This window comes from Rana temporaria, chromosome 1 (genome assembly GCF_905171775.1).
Source record: "Rana temporaria chromosome 1, aRanTem1.1, whole genome shotgun sequence".
In the NCBI taxonomy this organism is placed as follows: domain Eukaryota; kingdom Metazoa; phylum Chordata; class Amphibia; order Anura; family Ranidae; genus Rana; species Rana temporaria.
This window is the reverse complement of record NC_053489.1, coordinates 519,651,811-519,665,269: the sequence shown is the minus strand read 5'-3', so window position 1 is coordinate 519,665,269 and position 13,459 is coordinate 519,651,811. Positions and strand designations below refer to the sequence as shown.

General features: G+C 42.2%; 1 protein-coding gene across 1 annotated transcript in view; it reads left to right on the top strand.

The window, feature by feature from the left end:
• The window catches only part of SLC10A7 (solute carrier family 10 member 7), a 240,268-nt gene that overhangs the window by 43,965 nt on the left and 182,844 nt on the right, over positions 1-13,459 (top strand). Inside the window, exon 3 of the mRNA XM_040331731.1 lies at positions 10,798-10,934. Coding sequence (XP_040187665.1) covers positions 10,798-10,934 — 137 coding nt within the window. The remainder of the gene's footprint in view (positions 1-10,797; positions 10,935-13,459) is intronic.

Genomic DNA, 13,459 nt, shown 5'->3' with positions numbered 1-13,459 from the left:
AGGCTAGGAAGTTATCCTCTAGGAGGATTTACCATCGCACTTGGAAAGCTTACTTGGCACTTTGCGAGGAAATGAAGTGGAATCCACTGACTTATTTGGTGTCCAGAGTCCTGCTGTTCTTACAGTGTGGGGTGGACCAAAGTCTTGCGTTAAGTATGATGGCTGTTTTTTTTTTTTTTTCAGCGACCCCTGGTGGCTCACTCTCTAGTGAGAATTTTTTTACAGGGGGTTCGGCATGTGGCCGCTCCGGTCTGCCCTTCACTACCTCCGTGGGACTTGAATTTGGCCCTCTCGGTGCTTCAGAAACCACCGTTTGAAGAGATCAGGGAGATTCCCTTGTTGACACTTTCTCAGAAGGTGGTCTTTTTGGTGGCGGTCACGTCAGTTAGAAGAGTTTCTGAGCTGGCAGCCTTGTCATGCAAGGGTCCTTATCTGATCTTCCACAAGGATAAGGTGGTGCTGCGCCCGCAGCTGTCCTTTCTACCTAAGGTCGTCTCGGCCTTCCATCTCAATGAAGACATTGTACTTCCATCCTTGTGTCCTCATCCGTCGCACCCTAGAGAGGCGGCGTTGCATTCCTTGGACGTTGTCCGAGCTCTGAGAGTATACTTTACTGCTACTGCTCCGTTCCGGAGGTCAGACTCACTGTTTGTTTCGGTGACTGGTCCCAAGAAGGGCCTAGCGGTCTCGTCGGTCACCATCTCAAGGTGGATCCGACAGATGGTGATTCAGGCTTACGCCATAAAGGGTCGGGCACCCCCCTTTCCTCTCACGGCGCATTCGACCAGGATGATAGGTGCCTCTTGGGCTTTCCAACATCAAGCGTCTGTTTCCCAGGTGTGTAAGGCGACGACTTGGTCGTCCGTTCACACTTTCACTAAATTCTACAAGGTTGATGTGAGTGCATCTTCGGATGCTTCCTTCGGCCGCAAAGTTTTGCAGGCGGCTGTTTAGAGTTGCATCTCCCCAGTTGAGGAGCTTTGCTTTGTTTTGGGGTGAAGTTTAATTTAATGCTGTTCCCACCCCTCATTTTTTTGACACTGCTTTGGGACGTCCCACTTTGTCAAGATTTAGCGGTGGTATTTGATCACCTCTGCGGTTTTTATTTTTTGCGCTATAAACAAAAACAATAGCGACAATTTTGAAAGAAACACAATATTTTCTTTTTGCTATAATAAATATCACAATTTTTTTTTAAACCATTGTTTTTTTCCGTTTAGGCCGATACGTATTGTTCTACATATTTTTTATTTTTTTATTGGCACTGCGACATTATGGCAGACACATCGGACACTTTTGACACATTTTTGGGACCATTCACATTTATACAGCGATCAGTGCTATAAATATGGACTGATTACTGTGTAAATGTGGGGAAGGGGTTAACCACTAGGGGGCGAGGAAGGGGTTAAATATGTTCCCTACTAGTGATTCGAACTGTGGGGGAAGGGGACTGACTGGGAGAGGTGACCGATCTGTGTCCCTATGTAGTGTATGTGTATGTGTGTGTGTGTGTGTGTGTGTGTGTGTGTGTGTGTGTGTGTGTGTGTGTGTGTATATATATATATATATATATATATATATATATATATAATGTGTGTGTGTGTATATATATATATATATATATATGTATGTGTATATATATATATATATATATATATATATATATATATATATATATATATATATATATATATATATATATATAGTATAACACTACTACAGCTCCCTTTTGGTTTCTCTTTGCAGGGATACCCAATGCTGATTTTGTGAGAAAGGTGTTGCTTCTTTGCTTATATATTGTGGCTGCTGGAGGTTGGCTGGTCGACATGGATCTAGCCTGCATTGCTTGGAGGCATATACAAAAGTATACATTGTTCTCTTTGTCTAGATCACAGGTGTCAAACACAGGGCCCGCAGGCCGAATCCGGCCCTCCAGGCCATTTCCTGTGGCCCCCACACCTCTCCTGCAGCTGAAGGAGAGCTCCAGCCCTCCTCCAGACCCTTACTTTCTGCTTTCAAGCAATGCATCCAGCTTCTTCCCAGCAGCAGCATAAGAAAAGGGGGGTACACTGTGATGTAAGGGAGAGTGGGGGACTCAACTTCTGATGGTGGCGTGGCGCTTGACCTCTAATGTAAGGGGAGGGGATGCGCTGTACATCTAATCTTACAGATACAACTGTCCCTTTTTGAGAACAATCATAATGCTGATGTGGCCCACGATGAAATTGAGTTTGACACCTGTGGTCTAGATCAAATTCATCTAATAAGAGGTTGAATTTTTATGGTGGTGGAATCACTGGACAATACACCCGTCTGCTGTGTGTTTCTGCATAAGATTGATTAAGGTTTGCAAGGACTGAGCACTTCTGTTTATTTACCATATAATTAAAGGTCTACCCGGATGTACTCTGCACCAGTATTTCTTGTTTGCTGACTTGCCCTAAAATCACATGCTCCTTTTTTGAATTGGGACTGTCACGCAGGTGTGTTTGTTTCCATTTCAAAATTGTAGTTTGAATCCTAACTTCACTCAGGTAGCCTGCAGTCTAATTACTGTTTAATTCAATTTACAACATCTTGTATATCTCTCCTTTCTTGATTCAAAGCCATTAAATTGGCAGCAACATCGTATTACAGATAGGCAGCATGCATGGGAATGTTAATGGGTCTGTATGATACCACAGCTACAAATGAAGCTTGGAGACAAATTGCGTTTATTTATCTGAACATCTCCAGAGGATGGTTATTAAAGCACAGCAAAAACCTCAAAATCCTACAAATGTAATTCATGTACCAACAGGGAAAATGCAGAATGGAAAACGGTATAATAGATGTCAAGTAAGAAGCAGACTGAGAAATGAAAAGTTAAATATTTGTGCAAGAAATACATGCATGTCTTTATTTTCACAGGCAATCATTCAGCCTATTTCCCATGTTGTTTGTTTTAATATATCCTGAAAGTATTTTATATCCCGGCATTCAGGAAATCTATATTTTGTTAGACACGGTGGGGCCTCCACTTCCACAGACTGAGCTTAGTGTAATCTAGACCTTATTTGTACCATCTGTATTGTCTCGGGTGTATACATTAAATTAATTTTCACCTTATTTTCTGTGGTTCTTCCTGTTTTACAGGTAAACCTGTGAACTTGCAGCTTGTTTTCTGTGTGAAAGATGATTATTGCTGTACTTACTGTAGCATAATATTCTAGAGTGCCTTGCAATGAACTTGTCCCATGGTGGGAATAAATATATATAAGGCTTGCTATACCCAAGCTAGACGCTTGGCTAGTTATTTAAGAAAAATTGATGTGGAGAAAAAGTGAAACTGCAATTGCTTTCAGAAAATGCTGGTTGCCTGGCTGTCAAGTTGATCAATCACTTGGATATTTTCTGAACTAATGACCTACAGTAAAATCTGATTTCAGACTGTCTTTCGCACATATGTACTTGCTGCAACCCAGTCACTAAGGTAGAACTAAAACCATTGCACTGCAATCAAGTTTCCTCTGTCTTGGACTAAGGGCTTACAACACTGAGTGGCAGTAATGTGCATATTACACACATTGATGTGCTGGGGTGCTTTCATTGTAAATGGCACAAAAAAGCACCTTCACAACACCTGCATTACAGCAGAGCAACATGTGGCAACGCACACCGATTTTTGGTCTGTTGTGGTGCCCAAATCTGCAATATAATGTGCATTGCAGCATATATAATGTACACACGACACTACAGTAGACTGCCCTGGTGTAAATGGGCCCAAAATTAAGTTTTGCACTTTGAAGACCTTCATCGTTTTTCCATGGGAAAAAAAGGGGTTGCAGACAAAGTGGTGAGAGAAATAATGTTTTCCATATATTTCTAATTGAGTATCAGGAGACTGCAAAACACAATAGGCAGTTTTTTGTGTTTTACAAGATCATTGTTGGCGTCCTATCAAATGACAGTCATTTCTAGAAACATTATGCAGGCACAGTCCACTGTTCTCAAAAGTAATCCTGCCTTGTGAAATACCATTTAGACATCCCTGGACTGCATACATTTTGACACGGGGTGATTATAAACAAAAGTGGTCGTTTTTAAATTCCACATCGGATTGGAAATATAGTTTTAAGTGGTTAAAATTTCAAGGGGTATGAATACTTTTTCAAAGCAATCTGTATACATTGGGGATCGAAAGTTTGGGCACTCCAGGTAAAAATTTGTATTAATGTGCATAACGAAGCCAAGGAAAGATGGAAAAATCTCCAAAAGGCATCAAATTGCAGATTAGACATTCTTATAATATGTCAAAAAAAGTTAGATATTATTTCCATCATTTACACTTTTCAAAATTACAGAAAAAAAAATGGCGTCTGCAAAAGTTTGGGCACCCTGCAGAGTTAATATCTTGTACTGCCCCCCTGCAGAGTTAATATCTTGTACTGCCCCCTTTGGCAAGTATCACAGCTTGTAAACTCTTTTTGTAGCCAGCCAAGAGTCTTTCAATTCTTGTTTGAGGTATCTTTGCCCATTCTTCCAGTTCTTTGAGATCTCTGGGCTGTCTGTCACGCACTGCTCTTTTAAGGTCTATCCATAGATTTTCAATTATGCTGAGGTCAGGAGATTGTGAAGGCCATGACAAAACCTTCAGTTTACGCCTCTTGATGTAATACCCCGTGGATTTTGAGGTGTGTTTTAGGATCGTCTTTCTCCAAACGTACCTTTGCTCATTCCGGCCAAAAAGTTCTATTTTAACCTCATCGGTCCACAGAACTCCAAAATGCATCAAGCTTGTCTATATGTTCATTTGCAAAGTTCAAATGCTGATTTTTGTGGTGAAGACGTAGAAGAGGTTTTCTTCTGATGACTCTTCCATGAAGACCATATTTGTACAAGTATCTCTTTATAGTGGAATAGTGTACCACAACTCCAGTGTCTGCCAGATCTTTCTGGAGGCATCGTGCAGTCAAACGTGGGTTTTGAATTGCTTTTCTCACAATCCTGCGAGCTGCTCTGTCTGATATTTTTCTTGGTCTTCCAGATCTTGCTTTAACTTCCACTGTTCCTGATGACTGCCATTTCTTAATTACATTCCGAACAGAGGATATTGACATCTGAAAATGCTTTGCTATCTTCTTATAGCCTTCTTCAACTTTGTGAGCGTCAACTATTTTCAGTTTCAGTTTTCTAGACAACTGCTTAGAAGAACCCATGGTGCTGATTGTTGGGGCAAGGTCAGATGAGTCTGGGCATTTAAAACCTTTGAGATTGACATCACCTGGTCTTCCCAGACGATGATTGAGAACAATCCATGCCACTGGCAGGTCTCAGCTTTGCAAAGGGGGCATTGCATGCTATAAATTCTGCAGGGTGCCCAAACTTTTGCAGACGCCATTTTTTTTGTTTTCTGTAATTTTGAAAGTGTAAATGATGGAATCAAAATGTAACTTTTTTTGACCTATTATAAGAATGTCTAATCCGTAATTTGATGCCTTTTTGGAGATTTTTCTATCTTTCCTTGGCTTTGTTATGCACATTAGTACAAATTTTTACCTGGGGTGTCCAAACTTTCGATCCCCACTGTATATAGTTTGTATCACACTTTTATTTACCAATGCAGCAAACACAGTTTCCCTGTGGGGGAGCTTTGTACAGCAAGTCCATAGCATAAAACAAAAACACCACCTGCTCTTCAAAGCTACTGTATTAACTAAACTCGGGTCCGTTCCAAACTAGCAGAGTGCCCTCTAATGGGTTCCACAAACAAACAAGCAGCACCTGTATCATTCTAGCATTTTTACGCAGCAGCGATGGCGAGAGAGAGCTCAAGTATACACTATATTACCAAAAGTATTGGGACACCTGCCTTTACACGCACATTGGCCCAGATTCAAGAAGCTATTGCGATAGCTGTTTTGCTCCCGCGTAGCGAATGCCCCTGATTCAGGAACATCGCTACGCGGACTGCAGCCTAGGATATGACAGGCATAAGCCTCCTTATGCCTTCATATCTCAGGCTGCATTCTTGCGTTGTCCGCTAGGGGGCGCGGCCATTGTGATCGGCGTATAGTATGCAAATTGCATACTACCACCGATTCACAAAAGTTGCGCGGGCCCTGCGCACGCAAGGTACGGAGTTTCCGTACGGCGACTTTAGCGCAAGGCTGCTCCTGCTGTAGCAGGGGCAGCCAATGCTAAAGTATAGCCGCCCTTCCCGCTCGTGAAATTTAAATTTCACGTCGTTTACGTAAGTGATTCGTGAATGGCGCTGGACGCCATTCACGTTCACTTAGAAGCAAATGACGTCCTTGCGACGTCATTTGCCACAATGCACGTCGGGAAAGTTTCCCGACGGAGCATGCGCTGTTCGCTCGGCGCGGGAGCGCGCCTAATTTAAATGATTCCCGCCCCCGGCGGGATCATTTACATTAGGCGCCCTTACGCCCGGCTATTTAGCATAGCGCCCGCGCAATTTACGGAGCTACTGCTCCGTGAATCGCGGACATATCAAAATATTTGCGTGGGCGCAGAGCAAAAATCGTTGCCCTTTGCCCACGCAAATATTGCGTGGATCTACCTGAATCTGGCCCATTAACTTTAACCACTTCAGCCACTGACCATCTCGCTACCCAAAGACCAGAGCACTTTTTGCGATTCGTTGCTTTAACTGACAATTGCGTGGTCATGGGATGTGGCTCCCAAACAAATTGACGTCCTTTTTTCCCCACAAATAGAGATTTATTTTGGTGGTATTTGATCACCTCTGCAGTTTTTATTTTTTGCACTATAAACAAAAATATAGCGACACTTTTGAAAAAAAAAGCTATTTATTTTGCTATAATAAATACCCACAAAAAATAAATTTTCACTTTTGGGCAATACGTATTCTTCTACATATTTTTGGAAAAAACAAATGCACTAAGCGTATATTGATTGGTTTGCACAAAAGTTATAGCATCTACAAAATAGGGGATAGTTTTATGGCTATTTTATTAATATATCCTTTTTTTTTTTTTTTTTTTTTTTACTAGTAATGGCGGCGATCTGCAATTTTTATCGTGACTGCTTCGGACACTTTTGACACATTTTTGGGACCATTGTGATTTTTACAGAGATCAGTGCTATACAAATGCACCGATTACTGTGAAAATGACACTGGCAGTAAAGGGGTTTTACCACTAGGTGGCACTGAAGGGGTTAAGTGTTTCCTAGGGAGTGTTTCTAACTGTAGGGGAGATGGGCTATGTGTGACATGACACTGATCACAGCTTCCGATTACAGGTCACTAGGAAGAATGGGAAAATGCTTGTTTACATCAGCATTTCCCTGTTCTTTCTCACCGTGAGATGATCGTGGGTATCCCCGCGGACATCGAGTCCAAAGGACCCGCGGTCAGGCTCGCGGCGTGCGCATCCACAATGCCGTTTCTTGAAGGGGAAGTGTGTGTGTAAAATATATATATATATATATATATATATATATATATATATATATATATATATATATATATATATATATATATACATACATACATACATACATACATACATACATACATACATACATACATACATACATACATACAGGGAGTGCAGAATTATTAGGCAAGTTGTATTTTTGAGGATTAATTTTATTATTGAACAACAACCATGTTCTCAATGAACCCAAAAAACTCATTAATATCAAAGCTGAATATTTTTGGAAGTAGTTTTTAGTTTGTTTTTAGTTTTAGCTATTTTAGGGGGATATCTGTGTGTGCAGGTGACTATTACTGTGCATAATTATTAGGCAACTCAACAAAAAAAAAAATATATACCCATTTCAATTATTTATTTTTACCAGTGAAACCAATATAACATCTCAACATTCACAAATATACATTTCTGACATTCAAAAACAAAACAAAAACAAGGACACTCAAAAGCCTGCCATCCATGGATTCTGTCAGTGTTTTGATCTATTCACCATCAACATTGCGTGCAGCAGCAACCACAGCCTCCCAGACACTGTTCAGAGAGGTGTACTGTTTTCCCTCCTTGTAAATCTCACATTTGATGATGGACCACAGGTTCTCAATGGGGTTCAGATCAGGTGAACAAGGAGGCCATGTCATTAGTTTTTCTTCTTTTATACCCTTTCTTGCCAGCCACGCTGTGGAGTACTTGGACGCGTGTGCTGGAGCATTGTCCTGCATGAAAATCATGTTTTTCTTGAAGGATGCAGACTTCTTCCTGTACCACTGCTTGAAGAAGGTGTCTTCCAGAAACTGGCAGTAGGACTGGGAGTTGAGCTTGACTCCATCCTCAACCCAAAAAGGCCCCACAAGCTCATCTTTGATGATACCAGCCCAAACCAGTACTCCACCTCCACCTTGCTGGCGTCTGAGTCGGACTGGAGCTCTCTGCCCTTTAGCAATCCAGCCACGGGCCGATCAAGACTCACTCTCATTTCATCAGTCCATAAAACCTCAGAAAAATCAGTCTTGAGATATTTCTTGGCCCAGTCTTGACGTTTCAGCTTGTGTGTCTTGTTCAGTGGTGGTCGTCTTTCAGCCTTTCTTACCTTGGCCATGTCTCTGAGTATTGCACACCTTGTGCTTTTGGGCACTCCAGTGATGTTGCAGCTCTGAAATATGGCCAAACTGGTGGCAAGTGGCATCTTGGCAGCTGCACGCTTGACTTTTCTCAGTTAATGGGCAGTTATTTTGCGCCTTGGTTTTTCCACACGCTTCTTGCGACCCTGTTGACTATTTTGAATGAAACGCTTGATTGTTCGATGATCACGCTTCAGAAGCTTTGCAATTTTAAGAGTGCTGCATCCCTCTGCAAGATATCTCACTATTTTTTTTACTTTTCTGAGCCTGTCAAGTCCTTCTTTTGACCCATTTTGCCAAAGGAAAGGAAGTTGACTAATAATTATGCACACCTGATATAGGGTGTTGATGTCATTAGACCACACACCTTCTCATTACAGAGATGCACATCACCTAATATGCTTAATTGGTAGTAGGCTTTCGAGCCTATACAGCTTGGAGTAAGACAACATGCATAAAGAGGATGATGTGGTCAAAATACTAATTTGCCTAATAATTCTGCACTCCCTGTGTGTGTGTGTGTGTGTATATGTATATGTATGTGTATATATATATATATATATATATATATATATATATATATATATATATATATATATATATATATACCCTTCTGCCTGCCCGTGCCATTCTGCCGACGTATATCGTCATGCGCTGGTCGGAAAGCAGTTAATGGCACCCCAGTCTTGGTTCATAAGGTTCAGTATTGAGTTGGCCCACCCTTTGCATCTATAACATCTTCAACTCTTCTGGGAAGGCTGTCCACAAGGTTAAGGAGTGTTTATGGCAGTGTTTCTCAACTCCAGTCCTCAAGGCACCCCAACAGGTCATGGTTTTTAGGATTTCCCTCAACGGCTGTGGTGATTACTGAGGCAGTGAAATTGATCAAATCAAACCCTTGCAAAATAATAAATAGCCTAAAAACATGACCTGTTGGGGTGCCTTGAGAACTGGAGTTAAAAAACACTGATATAGTTTAAAAAGGCCTGTGCACAGCAATGAGTCAGTCTGGCTGCCAAATAAGACGTGGACCTAGGAATGGGAGGCTTAATCAACCAAAAGCTCTGAAAACTCTCTGGGATCCAGGGCCTTTCTCCATATTCGTCATAAATCCTGACGCCCCTCACCACAAAGTGTGAGAAATTTAAGCGACACATATACAGCATCAACAATTCTTCCAGCCAGTGCCTCGCAATATAGACTTTTACTGGGAGCCCATTTCAAATAGGTAGCGCCTAGCTATTGTTTTTTTGTAAAAAAAAAAAAAGTGGAATTTGTTGAGTCTTCAAACAATCAGAATGCCATATACAGACATTTGTCTTGATGTACCCAGTAGCTGGCAGGCCTCAAGGACATTGATGAATACAATGACAATCGGGTTAGTGAAACCAGGGTGGTAGATATGTGTAATTTTTTTTATACTGAAATTTTACTAGTAGTATATAATTTTTTTTATGGTGGGTGCAGAAACCTGAAGGATATAGACACCCACCCAACAGTGTAAACAAAAAAAATTAAAGCATTTTGTTTACCACTTGTTCACTCTATAAAAAAATAAAGTATACAGATACAAAGTAATATAAAATATTCTATGAAACCCTGCTGGGTCCTCCCTTCTCAATTTCAATTGTTGACATATGCTGTTATTAGTGTCTAGATAAAATATCACATTTATTTAGGCAGTAAAGTGTTCTCTCCTCCCTCCTCCTCCCTCCTCCTTCCTCCTTCCTCCTTCCTCCTTCCTCCTCCTTCCTCCTTCCTCCTTCCTCCTCCTTCCTCCTTCCTCCTCCTTCCTTCCTCCTCCTTCCTTCTTCCTCCTCCTTCCTTCTTCCTCCTCCTTCCTTCCTCCTCCTTCCTTCCTCCTCCTCCTTCCTTCCTTTCCCCTTCCCTCTCTCACTCACTCTCGACCCAAAAAATTACCGGTGGACCTGATCGAATCGGCTGTGTGAAAGGGGCTGTATAGAATATTTTCTAGACATGTTTGTATAGTTTATTTGTAGTGTAAATAAATTGTATAAAAAATATTTTTGATTGTTTTTTTTTATGCTTTTTGGCGTGGGTGTTTAGGTTTTTGTACCTGTTAAAATGTGTTTTACATAGGATAAGCTGCCCATGACTGCTACCCTGGGGTTATGAACCCTACAACCGCCTCCTGTTTTCTTTTACTGTATAAATATCTTCACACTTTATTAATAATTGTAAATGTTCTCTTTTAGGAATTGACCAGTGCATTGATGCACGTGAAACTTCACCTCTTCGTTCAGTTGTTTACACTCGTCTTCTTTCCAACCGCAATATGGTTTTTCCTTCAAGTGCTGTCACTTACTCCAATCAATGAATGGCTCTTAAAGGGGTATGTCTTAGATAATGTCATTCAAAAGAATGTAATTGAAAAGTCACATGCCTTATTCAAATATTGCCCTATGCACCAGTTATACTGTTATTGGCATAAGCAGGGAGAGCATGTCTTCAACACCCACCTGGACTGTAGTACTCTCAATTCAAAAGCAGCTCTTTTAATTCATAAATAGCAGCAACAGCATAAAATGAAATTCACTTCATTATACATTATAGTAGAGTCAATTGTATTTTATGCTGCTACTGCTATGTGTGTCAAAGGAGCATCTTATGCAAAAAGCATAGAGATTTGCGTAAATATCTGCTTACTTTTAAACCTCGAGAAACCAGTCATGTGACGCATTGTTCTATAGACAGGGTATGGCAACCAAGGGCCACTGATCCTTTTAAGGGACAACTGTACCTTTGGAACAAGTTGTCTGTTATTGAATGCAGCTAATCTGGTCCGATACTCACCATTCTCCATCAGCATCCTTCATGTCATCCAGTGATCTTTAAGACTTCTTGCTTCTGAAGCATCCCAAGTCCTCTTTTGCCCGGGTATGCGCACAGTGGCCCCTTTCTTTCTCACGGGGGGGGGGGGGGGGCCCTGCAGTGTTCCTGTAGAATATGGCTCACCCCATAGGAATGAATGGTAATGTGCAATCTTAAAGAAGACCTTTTATGAGGACTTTTTCAGAAGCAAGGCTGTGCAGCACTCGGCAGATTTTGGGGTGCAGTTGAGGATGATTACTGTGTCAGGTGGACGGCATTCAGTGGGGGGGTGCAGCATTCATTGAAGGACAACGTTTACCAAAGATATCTTTTAAAGCTAAAAACCCCATTTGAATACAGAATTATTTGACTGTTCTTGAGGGTGTAATGTTTTTGTCCATACCAAAGATAATGATGATAATCTAACTATGATCTTTAATGCTATAATATGCAAAGGTTTGGGCACACCTGATCCAACTACATGTTTTGTTGATTTTCTTAGGGGAAATCAAGGTAGCGCAATCATTACAGCGACAACTTTTAGATATCTGCAGTTTCTAAAACTTTAATCGAGCTAGAAAATGGAAAACAAAATGTGGCACATGCAAAACATTTGCAGCTCTGCCATTTATCCACTGTAATTTATTGTCTTCAACTTTATGAACTAGCTTGGCTGAACTACTTAAAGTGTTAAGGCATATATATGTCAATGCAGCCCCTCCTGTTAGAGCAGTGGTTCTCAACCGTCTAGTACTGTGACCCCTTGATAACATTTTCCAAGTTGTGGGGACCCCTAACGGTAAAAAAAATAATTGTAGCATGGGTTGTCAGCACCCAAGGCAACACAAGTAATTTGCGCCCCTAACCCACAGACATTTAGCGCTACCTGAGTCCTTTTTATTGCCAACTATAATCACAGGTAGTGTTACTCACTGTGTCTCTGACTTTGTGGTGTCTCGTAGCAGTGACACCTATGCCGAAATCAGGAGATAGGGTCTCCTCTAGCCCCTCCCACTTCACTTTCCTCACCAGTCAGCTGACCTCTAGTCTTTGCCCCCCCAGCCATGTCGTGAACTCAATGGGCGCCTGCGAAGAGGCTGAGTGGGTGGGTGTGGGCTCCAGGTACAGCCCAGCTGGGTGGCCACAGGATACAGGGATAGCCCTGCTGGGTGGTAGCTGGGAGAGTGGTGTGGGTTTCAGGAACAGCCCAGGATTCGGTGACCCCTGGCAAATCATCATTCGACCCCCAGGTTGAGAACCACTGCGTTAGAGGCTGGCATAGCACACTGTGTATGTTTTATTTAAAAACGAGTGCTGGAAATACTGTATATCGGCCGGTCTCATCACTCACGGTCACTTTCCAGCTCTGATAGATTTCTTCTGTGGGAGGGGCCGTGATCTCCCGCTCGTCTCCTCCGCAGAATACACCCATCAGAGCTGGAAAGCGGCCAGGAGTCATTTGACCGGCCTGAAGACTGCTTATATACAGTATTTGCAGCTCTCGTTTTTAAACAAAACATATACAGTGTGCTATGTCAGCCTCTAATAGAGAGGCTGGCAGTGCCAAAATGTATATTTTAATATTAAAATGATAGCGGTGGGGTGACGGGGCCGGCCCAGAGACACAGAGGGCACTCACAAGGAGGAAGGATGGGGTGAGGGGGAAGAGAGGATAGGAGAGCAGGCAGCCTATCGCAGAGGGAGGCACTTTGACCACGGTGCTCAGGGCGGAGCTGCCCTGGTTATCGTGATCTGATTAAAGAGGGCACACAGGAAGTGGTAGGTTTAGGTGTGTTTTTTTTTTTACAGTTTAGAAGGGGGCAGATTACGCAGCACAGCGCTTGTGCTATGTAATCTGCTTTAACCACTTAAGGACCGCCTAACGCGATATACGTCGATAGAATGGCACGGCTGGGCACAGGCACTTACAGGTACGTCGCCTTTAAGAGCCCAGCCGTGGGTTGCGACCCGTTCCGAAGCTGCGGGACCTGCGGACCCGATCACCCCCGATGTCCCGCGATCGGTGACAGGAGCTGAAGAATGGGG